Here is a 20,370-nt window from a genome sequence, read left to right as displayed (position 1 = left end):
CCGTGCGTTGCTCTTCTGGTGGGCTGGGTGAGACTTTGAGCGTCCAGAGCGCCACTGACCCAGCCTGGGGACTGCGGGGCTCTGGCTGACCCTGGTTTAAGCATATCTGTGAATAAGCGTAGCAACAGAGCTCTGAAAGCTCCTCCTGCAAGTTGCTATTTTTTTATCAGATTCCTGGCTGACTTGATATCTTTGGGCTTTGCATCCTGGGAGTTTTCCCCAGGACTTTTAATTCCTCTCTGACTTTGGTTCAGGGCTTTGCAGAATTTAGTAGCTGCTTTCTGTGTCTCATTTTTTAACTATATGTGGTTTTGTCCAAGGAGTGCAGAAGATCTCCATGTTTCTGTCTTAATCTGAAAAATCTCTTAACACTTGCACATTTTGTCCCGTATAGAAAGTGAACTGCAGAAATGCGTGATTTCTTTTGCATGGTAATTTCGATGCTGTTGCTTTACATTTCACTTGGCAGCTGGGAGACGGAGACAAGCAGAGTGAAAATGATTTTATTGGGATCTCGTAAAAAGTCCATGGCAGAAGAGGAGCCTGAATGCACCTTTCCCAATTCCAGATGAGTGCCTTCAGCTCTGGCCTCAGCTTTGGGGCTGTTTCAGCAAGGGATGCTGCCGGGTCAGTCTTTGAACTCCATTTTTTCTTACGCGGAAGCTTCAGATTAAGATCATGGCTGAGTTTCAGACTCTTTGCGTAGCACCAACTCTAAGTGCGTTTAAAATCTTGTTTCTGGGTATCGCTATATTGTATTCAACCTGCGGACCCTAAAGCTGCTCTCAGATGCTGTACGGCTTCTCAGTCTGTATTCCTACTGCTGTGTCCCTGCCGTGACTTGTAGAAAACGCGTGCCAAGGTGTCTTTCAGTGACCACTTCAGAGTTGCGGGGAGCCAGTGAGGGAGACGGCTATTTTTTGTTAGGAGCTCAGTCTTCAATCGTGCGTTTTCATTATCTCTTTTCATTCTGCTGGAAATACCGGGGAGTTTGGCGATTCCTGATTGCACCAGGCACACTCAGGTGGTGTTTGCCTGAGCACTGACGGCTGTTTCTGCCAGCGTGCAGGTGGCTTTGTGAAACAGAGAGCTGGGAAACAGCGGGGTCTGGGGTTCCCTAGCCTCGGAGTCGGCCAGGTCCCAGGCTCCGATGTAGTTGATGTTTCTTTTGGAGGAGGTAGGGCAGAGCTCGCCCTTTTTCCTTTCCCAGGGCAGTGGAGGACGGTATACAGTGGCTCCTATGGCCGGCAGCTCTCTTTCAGGAGTGGGGGTATGCGTGAGCCTGCTCTTCCCCATCTGATCTGTCCGTAGAGGCATCACCATGGTGGTCTAGGCCCTGTGATCTCTTGGGCCAGTTTGAGGACAGCTCAATCTAGCAAGAGAGGAGCATGTATTGTCAGACGGATGTTTCTTCTTATAGTCAGCATTTTTTTCCAAGTGCTTTTTGAGGAAACTTTGAGCTTGGCAAGGGCCAGTGTGTGTGGAAAGTATTAAAATCTGCAGCTGTTTCAAAAAGGAAAGACCCACATTAGAAATATATATAGCATTTTAAAAGCAAGTTTAGTGCCCTGGAAAGGATTTCTGAAATGAACTAAACCCTGAGGATCAGCAAGAGTATTTATTTTGTGCTCTGTAGTAGCCTGGCAGTGTACATGTAATACCGTGTTTCTAATTAATTGATACTCATCGGTGACCTGAGTCTGTTACAAACCTGAGTTACACTGAGACCTCTGGTATGTTAAAGCTGTGTCATTTTCCTGGCATCAAGATACAGAATAACCTGTCTTGCAAGATTGTTGGACCATTTGTTTCCTGTGCTTTAACTGTGTGTTTATCACATCGGGGCTCTCTCAGCAAGAAGTGGGATCCTGGAGGCTGTTTCCTGGGGAGAGAAGTGGGTTTCTTGTGGTACTGAGGCCTGACAGCAGCATTTGCAGTTTCTGGGCCGTATCTTCAATCAGGAATTTTCTGAACCCTCAGCTCTGACTTTTCTGCCTTTTGTCTTTCTAAGCTGCAGTTTTTGAGATTATTTTCATGTAGCTGTTGGTATTCAAAATCTGTCCTCAGCAAAGCAATCAAATGTATTTGTCGAAAGAGAATGAAGTGCATGTGGATTAAATACATACCCCTATGTATGCATAGTATGTGAGTGAGCATATGGGACTGTGTATGCTGGTATGTCAATCTAGTTATAAAGCAGTTAAAGAAAAAAAAAAGGCAGCGTGCGTAGACAGTTTTGGCACTCCAGCCCTGGGAAATGGCAGCCAGCCAGAGAGTACTGAGGCAGGGCCAAGACTATCTGAAGAATACCAAATGCTGGAGTTGGATATAGCTCCTTCTTCACTCTAGTTTCACTCTTCACCCTGTGGGCCTGCAGCTTGCCAGCTCTGTGCCAGGTAGATGCTGATAATTTCACAAGGCAGAGCTGGAGATAGGGACAGATATACTGCGGTGCGTACGTGCTCGTCATCAAATGCCAGTTGAATGAAAGGCACAATTACCCACAACTGAAATCTGACCTCAATGAGTTAACTGTTATGCTCCCCGAGTCATTGTTAGACTTTGAAATGCTCATTCAGTCATAAGTTATTTATCTTTTTTGGTATCGTGATAGCACTGGAGACAAGGATAGAACCGCACCCTAGTGCGGATTATGCATTGCAATGGTTTAATCTTGTTAAATTCACTGGCTTATGTTGAATGAATTTGTTAAGCACTTCCAGCAGAGGGCACTAAGATTATTGATCTCAAACTCCAGTCTTTTTTGGTACGGGTATATAGTGGGAGAACATAAATGATGCCTGTAAATAAAATGTATGTCTCACCCCTCTCCCTTCTTTGTTTTGTAGACTATCATAAAAGAGGGGATGCTGATGAAACAGACCAGCTCCTTCCAGCGCTGGAAGAGAAGATATTTTAAGCTGCGAGGAAGAACACTCTACTATGCAAAAACTGCTAAGGTAAGGTCTTGACAATGCATATAAGTCCAGGGGAAGAAAGTCAGTAGTGGAACTTTTGGAGGCAGATGGGTGTCTGTGAGAAGGCAACCCTCAGTAGAGAAAAGAGCATGTGCTCTGAAAGCACCTGTCTTCAGGTTTTGTAGCTACTAGAAGATCCCTGTGTTTTGCCTCATACTTGGAAATGCCTTTCTTTAGGTAAAGCGTCACGTGGACCTGTGACACTGATTTTTCCACATTTTTTCCCCCTTGGTACATTTTAGTAGGGCTTTGAATCAACAGAAGTTGAAAAAGAAGGGAGAAAATATGAATGAAAAGAGGAAATGGAGGAGACAAGCAAGGCTAGAATTTATCAAATCAGAGCTGCCAGATCTGGTTTAATACCTTAATAGTCAACTAGATATAAATCTGTCTCCTTTCACAAGAACTACCTGAAAGGAGGTTGTAGAGAGGTGGGGGTCGGGTTCTTCTCCCAAGGAACAGGCCATAGGACAAGGGGAAACGGCCTCAAGTTGCGCCAGGGGAGGTTTAGATTGGATATTAGGAAAAATATTTACACTGAGAGGGTTTTTAAGCATTGGAACAGGCTGCCCAGGGCAGTGGTTGAGGCACCATCCCTGGAGGTATATAAAAGCCCGGTCGACATAGTGCTTAGAGATATGGTTTAGTGACGGTTTTGTCAGAGTTTGGTTGGTGGTTGGGCTCAATGGTTTGAAAGGTCCCTTCCAACCTGGGCAATTCTGTGGTTTTATGATTCTAAGAACAAAGCCTACAATTATTTTTTTTAAATGATCCCTTAATAAAAATAAAGTCATTGTGTTCGCTGACTAAAGACAGGCGAGTTCCATGTATGGAACCAGACTCCTGAGTCCTTCACGTTGTTGGTGCTGGGCCTTTCCTTCAGTTCACAAAAGGCTGTGCTGGGGTGTGCTGGGCAGACATACAGGCATGTCCCTTTGGGTCTGCTGTTTATACGGTGGATTCAACAATCCAGGTTGCACGGGGCTCTGAGCAACCTGATCTAGTTGAAGATGTCCCTGCTCATTGCAGGGGCGTTGGACAAGGTGACCTTTAAAGGTCCCTTCCAACCCAAACTATTCTATGATTCTATGAACAATTCATTAGGGTTTTGAATTTTTCTTTCCAGTCCATTATTTTTGATGAGGTGGATCTGACAGATGCCAGTGTGGCAGAATCCAGCACTAAGAATGTCAACAACAGCTTCACGGTAGGATTTTTTGCATTATTTTCCATTCTTCTTGCATCTTTCCCCCACATCCCTTCTCTTTTGCAGAGTTTAAAAACATCTGAACAATCTTCGTAGCCTCTTTCATTAAAAAACAAACAAACAAACCAACCAACCAACAACTTACTTTTCCTTACAACATCATAACTCATCTCCGTGCACATGGGAAATACCTTGGGTTACTATGTATAGTGCTAAAACTTTGCATTTGGTGATTTTCTTACATATAAACTAGGAGGGTTTGATAGAATCCATTTACACAGTGGGACAGAAAAATTTGTTCTGCTGAGGGAGTTGGGGGTGATGTTGATGTTTATGTTTGAGATCTTGCTAAGGGAATTTAGTTTTCCCTCCAGGCCTTAAAATATGTAAACTTCTTTCTCTGACTTTATTTGTATGTGGCTGTATGCGTGTTTATATATGCACACTATATATAGTGGCAAAGCAAAAGGAGAAACAAAAAAAAGTCTCATAGCAATAACTCAAATCGGTTTAGGATGCTTGTTAGATATGGAACATGTGCTAAATATTTGCAATCTGGAAACGTGATGGTCTCACCGCTTCATTTTCTTCAGGCTTAGTAACGGAGGAAAAATAATTATATTTCTGATGTGCAGGTGTTCCACAAGCTCCATTTTGGGGTAAACACGTGGTGTGCAGAAAAAAGCCAGTGACAGCAGCCATGCAGGGCGAGTATCAAGCAGCTGCACGAGCTTCGGAGCTGGCTAACAGCAGTAACCTCCACACAGCCTCCCAAGGGCTCGTAAGGGAGGAGAGAGGAGGGTGTGGAGAAAGCAGGGCAGTGTTGGTCTAAGGTGAAGGGGGAAGCAATCCAAGTGGAGGGAGGAAGCTGATCCTGTAGGATGGTGACCCGCAGGTGGTGGCCAAGACTAAGCAGTGTGCCTTGCACTACAGCAGTCGTGACCCCTACTTTAAATGTCTAGCAAAGGCTGTTTCTGTTATGTAACTGTAAATTTTTGCGTTTTCGGTACCTCTGCAAAGCAGCTATGGGACCCACCCTATTGCAGATGAAACCCCAACACTTTCTCTAAGTTTGAAAACACTTTCTTCATCCATAATTGGATGAGTAGGAGACTCATCTGGGTCTGGTAGTAAGTATTGATATCAGGTGTCAGTGCAGGTGTCAGTGTCTGTGCACAGAGAGAAGGATTCTGCAGTGAATTCAGTAGGGGATACATTTTCAAGAATGTGAAGTTATAAATAATAAATATTTATTTATTATGAAGGTAACTTTTTTCTTGGGTCTTGCTTCAGTTTTCCCATATGTAAATAAAGACTGATTTTTCAGGTAAGCAAATGTACAGTTACTGTTTTGATTATTATTATAGTTGGGAGGGATCTGTGTGTATGTATATGTAGTGTCGGAATGCTGTGTTTAGGGACAGGAGGAAATAGTGTGTTTGCTCTCTCACATCGCCCCATCCAAGTCCAGCAGTGAAGAGCTACTTCCATCTCTATGGTACCGGGCTCTGCCAGTCCCTGCCTTCCCTACGGGATAAAAAATATAGGATTACTTTGTGACTCAAGTAGCAGCTACAGCTTGCGCTGTCTCCAGTTGATCGCTATACCATGGGCCTCAGGTAAACTTCAAGAAAAACATCTCTCCTCTTAATTTCTATCTACTCTTTCAATAGGCGGCTTACAGAGGGGTTTGACTGTGGTTTACCATGAGCTATAAAAATACTTAGAAAATCAGAAGGTTGCCAAGTCTTGCTGCTTTTTAGTCTGCCACATCATTGCTGTCAGTGCTTTTGATTCCTTGCAGTTTTGCCATTTTCTCTTGGTTTTCTTTGAGAGCACTCTGTTTCCCCCCTCTATCTCCGCAGCTCGGTTCCTTTCTAAAATTCAGAGTTCTTTGACGCTTTTTCCTGTTTCAAATCAGTGGGACTCACTGTTGAGTTTTTATCCTAAACCAGAATTGTCCAACACTTGGCATTGTGTAGCAGATACAGTTACTGTGGAGTTTTAGATGTTCTGGTTTTCTTTTTGTTTCTGTGTTTTCTTCAATGGAGACTGGTAGTTTTGGATTTACAAAAGAGTGGTTTCTTTCTGAGGAAACTCATGCTCTGTCCAGACATCTGTACTGCTTAATGTATAGATTCTGCAGGTCAGGTTGTGTGAATAACACTCCTAAGGTGCTAACAAAGGAGACAGGAAACAAAAACACTAGATAAACCACTCGGAGGAGCAATGTGGATCCAAAACAAAGAGGTAATAAGGGGTGACCAGTCAGAGGAGAAGCTGGTGAAAGGGCAGTGAGGAGCACGGGGAGGCAGCACCATGAGAGAAGAAAACCAGAGCACAGAGCCAGCAAAGATTATGTTGCATAAACAGAGGAATAAGGTTAAAAAAATATAGCTGCCAGTAAACCTTTTACATAGGACATAAGTCTGACAGCTAATTTGTCAGACAGGCAGCGGAGCAAGAAAAATGAGTATTAAGACACAGACCTCTTCCTCTAAGAAGAGTGTGTAATACAGGTTCCGCAGTTGTTTGCTTAGTTGATATTGCATAGATTTCTTCAGTGGGGACAGTTGTCAGGATGGCTACCCAGAGTTAATGGATGTGTGACTACAGAATTGGCTGGGAGCAAGTGCGTAGGGGCATCTTTGAGCCTAAGATGTTGTATGGCTCTGTCCCCTGAGAGGTGTTAGGAAAAGCTTTCTGTTTAGCTATTGTTCCTTTAGGTCAGGCAGTGTGGCTGCACAGTTATTTAGCAGGAAGCCTCTGGGAACAAATCATAGAATGGCCCAAGCCAGGCCTCTCTTCTCTCCGGAGGACTGTAGATGTAGTATTTGCTGGTTCTATCACATCTCTGCCATCTTTGTCCTTCTAAGTCGTCTGTCTACAAGGAAAATTATTTTGGGATGTCTGGGCTGTAAGTGACTGGTTCTTTCTATGTATGATCCCTTACTACCTAGTTTATAGATCTCACCAGTGGATTTTCCTAGGGCTTCTCTCTTTCACAGGGCCTTAGAGAGGATCTGCTGTGGTACAAACTCAGTGATAACCATATTGTCCTAGTACTTCACACCCATTTATTTCAAAGAGAGTGGTGATCTTTTAGCTTGGATTCTTGCTGTCAGTGTGTGCCTACATTTGTACTCCTTATGAAATAGAGGTCAGCAGCATTGGATGGGTGAGGTCAAAGCCTGACCCTAACTCCCGAGCAGAGCTTTCACAGCCGTATCCGCAAAACCTCTTGTCATTTCTAAAAAGCAGATGATTTGGGATTACACTGGGCATGTTGGGTCTTCCCAGTGAGACTTCGGCTGTTTCCATGAACAGTTTTTTCTTGGACAGTGCAATTTCACAGTAACTTGATTGGTTGATGTGTTTGCCTAAGTGCATTAGCCTGCGCTTGCTCCAGGAGCATTAAAACAAAATATGTGATGAGGATGAGTTCCATACTTTGAACCTGGAATAGTTTTTTCTCTGGAACATGCCAGAAGGTTTGGGTTTTGGAGATACTTCATTCAAAATGACTGCTTTACCTGTGTCATGGACCTGAACCATCCAGCATGCCCGTTCTCCCCTGTGAAGCCTGTGAGGTTTGGGGGGGCACCAGTCGCCCTACTGTCTGTCGCTCAGGCCAGCACTTTGCCACCACAGCTATCACCTCAAGAGTCTTTGAAAGGACTTTGGGTCATCTCCTTAGGCCCATTATTGTAACTGTTTGTGTAGGCAACAAATTCTTACTCATCGGGTTGGTGTGTTGGCTGCTCTTTTCTAGAAGGTGCCAATTAAACCCGCTGCCTTCAATGCCATTGGCACTGCTGATGGAGTGATTCCTTATCAGTTCATTGTCCCTTTCCTGCCTTGTGCAGGATTTGATAAAGGGGGGGGAAAAATTTAAATGTTGTGTTCTTTAATACTAACAAAAAAATAGACGTCATCAACAGGAGAGGGCCTAGGAAGGACATCACGTCTTTCCAGGCATATATTCTGTGTTTCAATATGATTTTCATGTGGTGTTTTTGTAAATGTTTTCCAGTTATTGCTAGCAAGTGGTGGTGTGGACTTTCACCCTCATTCACATAACATGGATTACAACACTCACTTCCCATCCCTTCTTGTTCAGACCTTTGAGATCCCATAGGAGAAAGCTCCTCTCTGGGGAGAGGGATGTGTGTAGTTTGATTTCTTCTTTCTGATGCCTTAGTGGAAGTGAAGCTCAGCCAGCACATGTTGGTGAGCGCCAGGAGCCATGCTGTTGACCCCTCCTCCGTAGTTAAAGGCTTTCCACTGGAAGAGGTGGAGCTTGAACTCCTGAGCTCCTGTAAACCCTTTTCTGTTGGGAAGTACATCTCAGCTCAGCCACAGACAGGAAACAGCATATTATTACAGTCCGCGCCTGCCCCTCCACTTCACTGCCGTCAGAAGGAAACTTATCCCGGCTCCTCCTTAAGCGGACAACTAATCAGCTTGTGGCAAGTGGAACATAGCTCAGAAAGACTGACCACAGAGGAGACTAGTCCTATTAATCGCATGTCAAGCAATCTGTTTAGGTTTTTTTTCTGAGGGAATAGTCTGCTCTGGACACTAGTTTAGAGGAAGATTGAACGTGAAAGGTAAGAGCAGGAGTCTGAGTTCTCTGGACTGAGCATTGAGAAACATGGCACCTGTGCCAGCATACCAGAGTATCAGGAGCTCAGGTTCTTTGCAATAAGTTTGCTATAAGCTCTTACTGCTCAAGTGTTCTTTCCTGTGTGGATTTATGTAGATAAGTTCTCCAGAATGGGGGTAAAGGGAAACGCGCCTGCAGTGCTGTTGGAAATGCTGCACCCATCAGTTAAGAAATACTGTTTATTAACTGATGATTCACCCTGGCCAATGTCACAGGAGAGAGGAAGTATTGAGATTAGAGTAATACCTCTCTTTCAGAGCACTTGCATGACTGGAGGCAACAATGGTTGTGGTAGCTTGAGGAACAGGGAGTTGCTGGTGCTCCTGAATGAGAGCATGCTGTCATCTCTGAGAAGCAGTATGGATGTCATTCTCCAGCTGTATGGAAGCCTCAGGTGTGCTACAATTTTTTGTTATTACAGCCTTGTTACTTAGTACTGACATTATTCAGCAGCAGAGATGCCAGTTTCTGTCTTGTGAAGTTTTGTGTGACTGATCTCCTTCAGACTGTGTATTTTTGCTGTATTGTCTCAGGGCTTGCTTATGCTGTGGAGAAATAGCATGAATCTTCATTTTGGGGTAATTAACCTTTCCTGAAAATGCAGGGCAAAGTGCTTGAACTTTAACAAAAGATAAAAGTGCTGAGGGTGCTTCCTGATGGGGAGAGTATGTTGTTGATGTCTGCAAATCCATTTCACAGCAAAGTGAAAGTGCCTTTGCCTCTTCTGTGATTTTGTGTCAAGTTGAATTATTTGTACTAGTGCTTTTAAGTGAAAATACCTCCTTTTTAGCAGAGAGGGCAATGAAGTCTTCTCTGAAGAGTTTGGTTCTGAAAGAGTGCATAGAGCTGCTGAAGCTACGTGTCAGGCAGAAAGTCTGCTGCTCGAGTCTAGCGCAGGAGCTGGGTGCCTGTGAGGCACTGTTGAAACGAGAGGAGCCCAGATCAGAGGTTATTTGTGCTGGTTTGAAATACAAGCTTCAAGAAAGAGCATGTGACTTATTTTTTATGAGGAGAAAGAATATAAGAACCTTTGTTACAAGCTGTTTGCAGAAAGTCAGACTTGGACTTCGAGCTTGGGCTGATAGAGGTCAGGGAAATCTGCGTGGTTTGACACTTGAACAGATTCCCCCAACTGCCCCGTGTGGCCTCAGCCCTTTGAAAAAGATGGGCTTGAGTGTCTGCTGCAGGGAGTCACTGAGCTTCCTAGCGAGGGAGGGGATCTTCCTCCCCTGCTTCCTCAGCACGGGGCACGAGGGACCCAGAGGGAAGGCGTCAGTTCTCAGGAGTGGGGAAAAAAGACTTACTAATCTGAGGACCTGGTTACGCAGGGGAGTCACCAAGTGTCGTGATTCCTCACTTTACTCCCTTCTACACAGTCATGGATTGCCACGTTAAGGGTTGGAGAAGGGAAAGATGAGAGAAGAGTGACTCGTGGAAAGGATGGTTCTTCCCTCCTTTTTAAATTCTCTTCTCTAAATTGAATAAAATCAGAGTGCGCGTCGGAAAGTCAGGCTTTGCTGGAGGTTGTTGTCTCTTCCACACCCATGTGTATATACACGTTCAGGAATTGTACACTCTCTGCTAGTGCTCTTACTCTGTTTATATTGGCAGCTGTCAGAATTTCCTTTATAAGCAAGTGAAAATAGGAGTAGAGCTGTGAATTGCCATGTCCATTATCGCTCTGCTGTTCTTTCCCCCTCCCTTCATTAAGTGCAGTTTGCTCCCCGTTTCCTGTCAGAACCGCTGCAGTTTCAAAATACTTTGCTATTTTCATAGTTTGTAGTCCAGACCAGTGCAGTTTTTTTTTTCTGCTTGAGAAAAGGCCCTTTGGTAAACAGACCATTCTGAGTCACTGTTAGTCAGTGAAGACAGTCATTTAAAATCCTTTCATGTCAAGGATTTTTAGAACTCTTAATCCAGCCTCCTGCAGGAGCTGGTCATTAGTCTGCTCACACAAAAGAAGGAAAAATCTGGAGAAAAACCATCGAAGAGAGGATAAACATGGAAGAAGAGTTAGAGAGTCTGGAAGGAGTTGCTGCGGGTGGAGAAATCTGGCGATTGCTACTGTACGTTACAGAACAGCCCCAAAATATGCGAGGAGTTTTTAAGAAAGATGAAGCTACTGTAAGAGAAAGAGGTCAGGCTGAGCTTTATGTATTTTACTGTAAGAGAGGATAGAGAGAGCCGGAAAGTGACGGTGACTTTGTGAAGAGCTTTTGTTTCTTTAGAGGGAAGTTTACTGCTTTGAAATTAGTGTCTGTTATTGCCCTTGTGCCTGAACAGTAGGAGCTTTTGTTTGATAATCTCTTTGCTCTTTGTAACCTTCCTGCTGCGTTGGTGCTTTATCTACCTTCCTGAGCGAGACTGTAGATTCCAGCGTCTTCTCCCCCTTCCAGGTGAGGATGCAAAGGCAGAACAACCTGTGGTAAACAGGATGTCATCTGAGAACACGATGGGTTCAGTTTTACATAGGAGTTGCTCCAGAAGGAAAAGACTTCTTTTTATGCACATCTTTACTCTGCTCATTTTGACAGGTGGGGAGAGGCTTGCTAATATGATTTGCAGAAATGAGGTCTCCCTGCTTGCGGTGCTTGGGATGGTTTCACTGTTACGGTGCATGAAACGGGACTTGTCTTAGCCTGGTGACCCAGTGTGGAAAGCTGCTGGGTTCATCAAGCTGTTGAAAGCTATTCATTTCCTTTTGTGCTAGCTACCAGCCTCTTTTCAACACAGCTGAGGTTAGGGGGCTGCGAGGAGCTGTTGCTAACAATAAGCTGTCAGTAACAGGTCATTTTCCTACCGTGGATAAGGTCTTTTATTGCTCAATCCCGTGATTTATTAGGTGCTAGCCTTGATGTGTATGAGCCCACTGAGACAGCAGCTCTACTACCACTGGGGAACATTGACCTGCCCCTCTGTTCTTCAGGGTTTTGCTTCTGTTTGAGCGAGTAGGAAGGTTTCTCTGAAATACCCTTTACCTTCCCAGATGTGCTGCCTTTTCTGAACAGGATAGTTCTGTTTGGGAACTCTTCCTGGCAGGAGTGCGTCCTTTGGAGAACAGATGAAGAAGGGATGCATGTGTGCATCTGCTGCGTGAAGCGGAGGGTGGGTGGGTAACGGAGCTGTGCTCAGATGCTCTGGCACTTGGCATGGCAGCCCTGGCCCTTCCCATTTGGTGCCGCTCCATCCATGTAGGTCTTGAGTGATGAACATGCATGAATTACCAGGATTGTGTGCATTTATACCTGCTAACAGTGGCAAAGACCTTCTTGCAGACTCTAGGTTTTGCCATCTGTTAAGTGGTTGCAAAAGTCCTAAAATCCTCTCCTTGTCCGTGCTCCTGTTACCAATTGCCAAGAACAGGAATGTGCCTTGTTTAGCAACAGAGTTTCCAGAAGCATGTAGGAATGTGACCCTGGTATGAGAGATGATAATTTTCCCAGGGAACACTCCGTCTGGCCTGCTTTCCCACTGCAGCATCGGGGAAGACAGGGAGTGGGAGAAAGCACAGATGGAGGGTCAGTGTGAACTGAACTCGATCTGCAGGCACAGCGTAGTGGCGATAAGCGTCAACGCCAGCACTCAGAGAAGATGCGCTTGTAATGTGCAGCCCCCTGGCAGACGAGGTGTATGTTGCAAGGTGAACGAACCTGATAATATAAAAATGGTCCTAAAGAGAGCACTCCACATGCTGTACCTATTTGCTTATGCAAATGACCTGTCCCGGATTTTACAGATTGAAAATTAAGGTAAAACAGCCACCTGGAAGCTGGAGATAAAATACCCAGTATAGTGCAAACAGAGATTTGGGCACTTAGGGCCTCGAGGAATATCTTGTTATTGCTATTTTTAAAAAAAAAAAAAAGGCAGAATTTGGCATAACTATAAGAACATTAATGACTTGTTTTATTTGGTGGAAGTGAGAGTTTCTGTAGGTGAAAGGTGGTCATTTAGCAGGAAATAAATATCTTGCACTATAAAAATAAGTATAAAACTGGTGTGTTCCTCCAGTGCCGTATGAAAAGCTTCTTTTTTCTTTCCCCTTCAGGGTAGCATCCAGGTTTTGAGGAAAGAGAATCTGTGCAGTTCTAGAGAGCTCTAAGTGAACTCTGCAGCGGGTTAACAGGACTGAATTTGTTGGCAAAACTGAGTGAAAGCTGAACTGCAAATTGGAAGAGGGATGTTGTCTGTGGAGGAAGGCAAGCCTCAGTCTCCCATGAGTCTAAGCATTGATACTCGTAGTATTTCTTTCTTGCAAACTGTAGAGACCTACTAAAATCATGCTGACTTGCTGTCTAAGGCGTTGCTGGCCTTATGCTCAGCTCCAGAGTGTTTCAGAAGCTGACATCAATGAGACAGGCTTTTAAAATTTTAAGTGGAAAGAACCGGTTTGAGTCTGAAACTCATACTTTAATTTTCCTTTTTTTCTCCCTTTTTCACAGTCGTCTTTTTAACCTTGTGTGTCTGCTGAGGGAGTAGCACTGCTTAATCCATGCAGTGCATTTTGCTCTCTGTGAGTTCAGCGATGGGGTTTGAAACGTGCAGTGACTTTTCTGGTTTGTGGATCTTGCTGATGAACATGGGCAAGGTGTTTTATTGTACACCAGTGATCATTTCACTACAGCTGTTGCTGGAACAGGAGCTGAAGCTGATAAAATGGCTGGGTCCTCATTATAATCGCACCCAATTTTCCTTCCTGAGTTTTTGGGTTCATGGGATACAAGAGCTTACTCCAGGATACAAAAGCAGATGTAGCAGTTAGCTACAGATGGTGGACGTTTTCCCCGCCTTTGCCTATATGTGATCAAGCTGAGTTTTTTGTCTGCACCAGCACCGTTCTCACAGCTATTTTATTTTTTCTAGTTGCAGTTCCTAGGTCTTTGGAGGTCCAGGAATTCCTGTTGTCCTCGTACCCAAATCATCAGCTGTTTGGAATAATCCAGGATCTCTTTGGGAGATTTATGACTAGCACCTTTTGACTATATTTGAACAGGATGTGAGTAAAAGGAAGCAGTTAGAATGAGCAGGTGTTCTCACGCACCCACTTTTGGCCACTCCGAGAAACGTATCACATCAGAAAAGCTATATTTAGCAAAGTTGTATGTCCCCCCCACCCCGTCTCGCCCCATGGCATTTCTTCAGCCAGCTCCGTGATTGGACCAGCGTGATCTTAACTTGTTTTGCCATCTTTTGTGGTCACTGAGCTCACCAGATCTGCTCTGATAACAAACAGTCCCAATGCATATTTGGCCAGACTGTCACTTTTTTGCTGAGAAGTTTCTGGGCAGCCAGAAAATGCTGAAAGAGGAAGTGAGCAGAGATGGTAAAGTTGTCTTTGATGGCAGCAAGACCAGAGAATGAAGTTTATGCTCCGACTGTTGGGTGGAGGAAGGTTGCTCAGTACAGCAAAACACCAAAGGGTGAAGTATAGCAGATTTCTATTTAAAATTTGGTCTAATATAAGGAGTCTTTTTTGGGCTGCCTTTCTAATTCAATTATTCACAGCTGTTCAGTGGGGAAGGACATACAGGGACATCCAGTCCATTTTTAGAATGTGAAATGAGAAATTTTCTTTGGTTGGCTCTGTTGTTTGCCAGCTGGCCTGATTTGAAATGTCAGTAAACCAGTGTTAGTTTTGGACAGGGGAGTGTGGGTCAACATGAGGGGTAGGGGTTAACAGCTGGTAAAAGGGCATGTGCTCTGTGAGGTAGAGGCAGAGGAGATGAAGCTGCATTTTGGAGAAGTGCCAGGGGATGATCAGTATTTGCACAAGACGGCCAATGAACCATGGCTTTTTTCAGATTTAGGGTTTTTTTAGGTTTAGAGTGAGCAAGCTTGAAGATGTAGAGTTTCTCTGATAGATCTGAGCTGGCTCATCTGGATTGAGGGCACATAACTGCCTGCGAAGGGGTGACCTGCTGGGTAGTTGATTGTCACCACAGTTCCCACAAAAGGTATTTCTGGGTTTCATACGTAGTGAAGAGTTTGTAAGTTAAGCTGTGTCCTGCTTTGAAATGTCTTGAAGCCTTCCTGCCGTTCTCATCCATCCTTATGGCTGTTCGGGATTGATTTAGAGGGATTGGTAGCTTTATTTCCGCCATGACTGATGTTGAGCTGTTTCGCTGGTCAGTGTTAGGTCTCAATAAAGTCGCCGTGTGGTGAGCTCTGGGCGCATAGGTATCTGGGCATCCGGTTCCTACTAAGAAGTGAAATCTAAAGAACCACACCCAAAAGTTCAATAGCATTTCGGATCAAAAAAGTATGTTAGCTTTTAATATGCCCTTTTTAGGAAGAACAAGCACTTTTAATTTACGTAATTGCTCATATCTAGATAAAATTCTGAGCTGTTTCAGGGCAGGAACACTCAGACTTCTGCCAATCCCCAAACAGGCCAAAAAAGTATGAGATTATAAATAAATCTTAAAGCTTTTTATTGTGGTTTTTTTTTAACTCCTCGCAAGGCAGCCCCCATCCTAACTCAAAAGCAATCAGATCGTTGTTGTTGTGCGCTCCGTTTATATGAGAACAAGAGGTCACTGGATGACATTACTGCTTTGTAAATTTAGAACAAATAAAAGGAAATGCTGCTTCACCTAGTGCGTCGTCATCCTGTGGAGTATACTGTTCCAGGATGTTAGTCAAAAGCCATAGCCGGAACATAAAAAAATAGCTGGACTATGCTCATTTCTATCCATGTTTGCCAACAGGGATAACCAAGCCTCCTGTTCCAGAGCATTGGCTCATGGCAGCTGTAGCTGAGAGCAAGCACCCGGGTCTCCCCAGCTGGGAAAGGACAGCTTTTCAGGGGGAAGATTGCTGTGACTTCTTTTGGAGATTACAATAATGATACTTTTTTTTTTTTTTTTTGGATGCAGTACGTTAGATTGATCATCGATCTCGTCTAGACAGCGCAGTGTATGTAATAGCCTTTCTCCCTCTGTTAGTATCCTTTAACAGGTGGATGTCTGGAGTTGAAATTACTGGCTTGAGTAGCAGGAGGTAAAAGTGGTGAGATAAGTGGTTTTCTGTGCCTGGGAGCAGGATCGTGTTTGTGTTCATCTCAGTTCTGCCCTTCTTCAGGAGCGACGTAGTGGCGTGCCTGTCGCACATCAGCCTGCGCAGGGAGGAGGCGAGGGGCTGGCTGGAGCGCAGGGGAAGCAAGAGTCCCCGCGCCCCGGAGGTGCCCGCTGCTGGCTGGCGGGTGCACGAGGCTGTATGAAAGGCGAGAACTGCTGAACCGCTGTGTGAAGGAAGTGTCCCTATTAACGTGTTTCTGGATTCCTAATTATCCTCATTAAAATGTTTAACTGTAACACCGCTGCATGTTAATCAGAAAAACAGGTTTGTATGGTTTCTTAATTTCCCCAAAGAATTGTCACACTATTTACATTAAAATCTTATCTCTCCTTCACAGGGAAGCCTGAATTGTCCCCATTTGTCCTCCTTAGAATAGCCGTGAGGTTTGAGATTATATTCTTTTATTTCCCATCTCCGATGATACCACTAAATCCCAATGCAAATGTTGCTTTAGAACTCACTAATGGGGAATGCTCTTCATAAATTTATCTTGCACAAAGTTACATTTTATTTGTGTTTTGTAGTCAGACAATAGACCCTTTATATTAATTCTGTGACTCTTTGTCTGGATGATTCAAGTAAGAAAATCTTCTTGATCTCTTTGTTTGTCCTCTTGTCTTAAAAACTTTAACTTTGTTCTTTGAACAGAGGATTGTCCACCACTGAATGTGGGGATTTTTGAGATGAAGCGGTAGGTGACTTAAGAAGGAATTAGTGATTTTCTACATTGGACAGTCTCTCCAGTGATCCAGGAAGTCGGTAGCCTCAGAAATAAATTCTTATCAAAGGAGTGTCTGCATTTCTGTATTTTATGTCAGTATTTTCGATATCATGTCTTCTGAGATGATTTAAAAATGATACTATATTCTTTGCATTTGCTTCCCCCCCCCCCCAAAAAAAAAAAAAAACAAGAGAGAAAATAGGAAAAGGGACATCACTGAATAGGAGTGTTATGAAATGGGATTGTGATGATAATAAATTAATTTTACCAACTGTTTTAAATTATTTTTCCCCACTGCCCAAGAGCGTGCCAGTGGCTTGTTGAATGAACTGGTGGTTCCTTATAAAAACTGGCTGGTTTCAAAGTGATGAAAGGTCCTTGGATGCTTCATCCTGGGATACTTGGACTTTACATAGGATACTGTTGCACACATGCAATTATAGATGTTCTTGGCTTCACCGCCAGCAAAAAGTGGGGCCCTGTGTTGTCTGAACAAATTATTTGAACTTTGTTTTACTTCCAGGGAAAAAGCTGCTTCCTCTTAGCCGGATTTCAGAGATGCTGCTTGTTCTTCTCTAAGTCCACGCTGATTTTTGCAGTAGCGTTTCATGCTCCGTAAAAGGTTTCTCTAGGATAGCCCATCTTACATAGCAGAGTTTTTGATGGAAATACAGTTAACCGCCCACTTGTCCCCTTTCCCAAGGAAGAAGAAAGACTCCTGTGATTACCTTCTTTGGGAATAAATTTTATCAGAGCTGGAATTGTTAAAAGGAAAAGTCAGGGAAGAGGGAAGGAGTTCTTCAAAGTTTTATTTTTAGAAAATTGTAAATATTTATTTCTGTTTGCTTAGAATTGATACAGATCAGGTCATTTTGTCCAAGATAGAATGCTCTGTGCCAAAACTGTGTTTCCAATATGAATGTGCAGTCCTTGCTCTAAAAAGATATTTAATTCCATTGCCTACTTGACATGGCCGTAGTGCCCTTTTCTAGGTGTCTAATACCTCTGGGTGAAGCTAGCGTTATTGCAGGTAAATGCTGCAGTCTATCCTATGAAAATAAATACATTTTGAGAATTGAAGAGCTTAAAATAAAGCAGAAATTTACAGGTGTATCTCTTTTATTGACATTACATGCACATTTCTTAGTGTTCAACTTCAGAGGTTTTTATTCTTAATCTGTTCTATGGACCATAATGAGAAGCAAGAAACAGACTGGAAAATGGTAGTTAACAGGGGTCATGTATTGGGGTGGTGTTCATGGGCTTTTAACATTCATTAACAAAACTTCGGTTGCATGCTTGCGAGAGCCACACGGGCCTCATCAACCTGACACAATCCTAGTTTCTTCTAATCTGTTATTTCAGATATTAGGGTACAATTTGCTGGAAAAGCAGTTGATGTAGACAATTATTTTCATGTACAAAATGTAGAGGGGTGCAGGAGAGCCTGGGCTGCCGTAAGTTTTTAGACTTGACATAAAGGGGAGCGTTTTGATTTTTGTTCATGGTGCTCAACCTTAATGCCGCTTTTCTTAAATCCAGATCTTGCAAACGCTTCAATATTGGTTTAAGAAGTCAGTTGGATGGAAATCAGTACAGAGGTGTGCACAGGGAGACACTAAGATAGCTTAGTGGTGAAGAAATACTTTTGTCTTGGGAAGCATAAATGTTGATTTATAGTCAAGTCTGGGCCCCAGCTGAATGGGCAGCCCTGCGGACAGCAGGCCTGGTCCTCTGAAGAGCCAGGAGCTTTTCTTTCTCTCTGCTGCCGCCACCTGACCAAAGGAGAGAGCACTGGTGGTAGGCTACGCAGAGACGGCTGCCTTCCTGGGCAGAGGGGAGCTCTGGCCACCCTACATGTCCTCTGCTGGTTTGTTAAAACACTGAACTGTTTGTTCAACACAGAGCAGCTAATGCATGGGAATTAGCCCAGGGTAGAAACACACCGGGGAGAATATTTTTAGAAGGCGGCAAGCTCACCACAACCTCAAGCTGCTAGAGGAACATTTGTTGGAATATCTTTTATGTATTAAATGTAGAACAAGCCCTCAGGAAACATGAGGGTTCAAAATACAGTGCTTTCTCTTCTAGATTCTTATTTTGTTTGATTTCTCCCCTCCTCGATCCCGGCTTGTCATGACTCTAAACGGGTTTTTAGTATGATGTTCCAGAGCTAGAAATTAATTGCTTGCTAGAAACTGGTATATTATGGTGTTAACAAAATGTTTTAATGCTGTTGCAATTTTAAAGGTCATTAAATACTTTAAAAAAAACTTATGCAAGTTCTGCACATGTAATATATTAACTTTTACTGCTCTGTGCTCGATTTTTGTTGTGCCATTACTTGGGTCTGAGAGATTTCTTTACTCAGTTCAGTATTGGGAACGACAGCTAAAATCTTTGTGGTTCTGTACATTTCTGAAGGAATTAAGGTATGTTATGGTGGAAGAGAAACGTGGTTGAAAGGTGCAAATAACTTTTGTTCTGTTGTGCAGCTCATTGCCTCTGAAAGTACTTCAGTAGACTATACTAGGGATAACTCTTGCTGTCTCTCACTGACGTGCCCAGAATACACACTATTAATTTTCTGTCACTCCTCAGATTATCACTCCATGTCGGAAGCTCATCCTTTGTGCCGATAACAGAAAAGAGATGGAAGATTGGATTGCAGCACTGAAGAGTGTACAAAACCGTGAACATTTTGAGGTAGCAGGAAAATGTGTTCCTTCGCACTCTGTGCCTCCTCTCCTAACTAACAGCTGGTTTTGAGATTGGAGTCAGCTTCCAGTGAAGTTAATAAAAGTCATTGTTATTGACTATAATGGGTATAGTGTTAGGCCTTCTGTAAAAACTAGCTCAAATTCACTGAAGTGTTTCTCCAAAGAACGTTTGTGGCTTTGTATACTCTCCCTTGGTAACTTTGAGAGCACTTCTCAGAGTATGGATAGGTTATGAAACGCATTTCTCCTCCCATTATCTTTTCACTCTTCAGTTATTCTCCCTGTCCTAATTCACGTCTTGTCTGCTTGGTATTCTGCCTGCGTCAGTGCATCTGTTTGCTTTCTGGGGCTGTAGTTAGACCAGCACTGCCACCAAAAGAAGCTGCCTTGTGTTTTCCTCGCTCTGATGCTTCTGTCCCCAGTTGTCTCCTCCCTTACACTGGCACAAGAATTCCTCTGCTATGCAATAAACAAGGTTGGGGAACTGATGTTGCTGAAAACTTAATCCAACAAAAAAATGGGGAAGGGAAGGATCAATTCTCCAGCAGATAAATTCTCCAGTTAATTTCCCTACACGTATTTGTAGTGAGACAAGGATGGGAGGTAGGACAGGAGCAGGAATGAAGTTGTGGCTCCTTCTTCAAGTAGTCTTTTCTGGCTTAAAGACTTTCTTGAGTTACAGCTAGTGTGTATAAACTGCATGTGGGCTACTCTTCCCTAGTAGAAGTGTTCTGTTTCTGCCTTTCCTGACTGCTATGTGCAAGTTTTTGTTTTAAGAAAAAAAAAAAAGGTCTTGTTGCTCTACTTCGGACTTGGCTGTAATACATTTATTTTATTAGTCTACGCAGTACAGCATGGACCATTTCTCAGGGATGCATAACTGGTACGCCTGCTCGCATGCTCGGCCAACCTACTGCAATGTGTGTCGGGAGGCATTGTCTGGAGTCACCTCACATGGGCTGTCATGTGAAGGTAAGCGTGCTCTCTCGTCTCCTCTTTTG

At 43.6% G+C, this 20,370-nt stretch overlaps 1 protein-coding gene across 7 annotated transcripts in view; it reads left to right on the top strand.

Moving 5' to 3' along the window:
* The window catches only part of DGKD (diacylglycerol kinase delta), a 64,214-nt gene that overhangs the window by 14,421 nt on the left and 29,423 nt on the right, over positions 1–20,370 (top strand). For 4 of the 7 annotated variants that reach the window (XR_012587752.1, XM_074593177.1, XM_074593176.1 and 1 more), the window contains exons 2-5: positions 2,850–2,960; positions 4,105–4,185; positions 19,251–19,355; positions 20,209–20,341. Coding sequence is in view for 6 of the 7 variants with exons in the window: in XM_074593177.1 (XP_074449278.1) it covers positions 2,850–2,960; positions 4,105–4,185; positions 19,251–19,355; positions 20,209–20,341 (430 nt within the window). In the remaining variant the exon portion in view is untranslated. Of the gene's footprint in view, positions 1–2,849; positions 2,961–4,104; positions 4,186–8,624; positions 8,796–9,147; positions 9,246–10,960; positions 10,989–19,250; positions 19,356–20,208; positions 20,342–20,370 lie in introns of those variants that run through there. The other 3 variants (XM_074593179.1, XM_074593181.1, XM_074593180.1) reach the window with 3 other exon arrangements.

This window comes from Larus michahellis, chromosome 6 (assembly GCF_964199755.1).
Source record: "Larus michahellis chromosome 6, bLarMic1.1, whole genome shotgun sequence".
Taxonomy (NCBI): Eukaryota; Metazoa; Chordata; class Aves; order Charadriiformes; family Laridae; genus Larus; species Larus michahellis.
The sequence above is the reverse complement of the archived record's forward strand: the minus strand, read 5'-3'. Positions and strand labels throughout refer to the sequence as shown.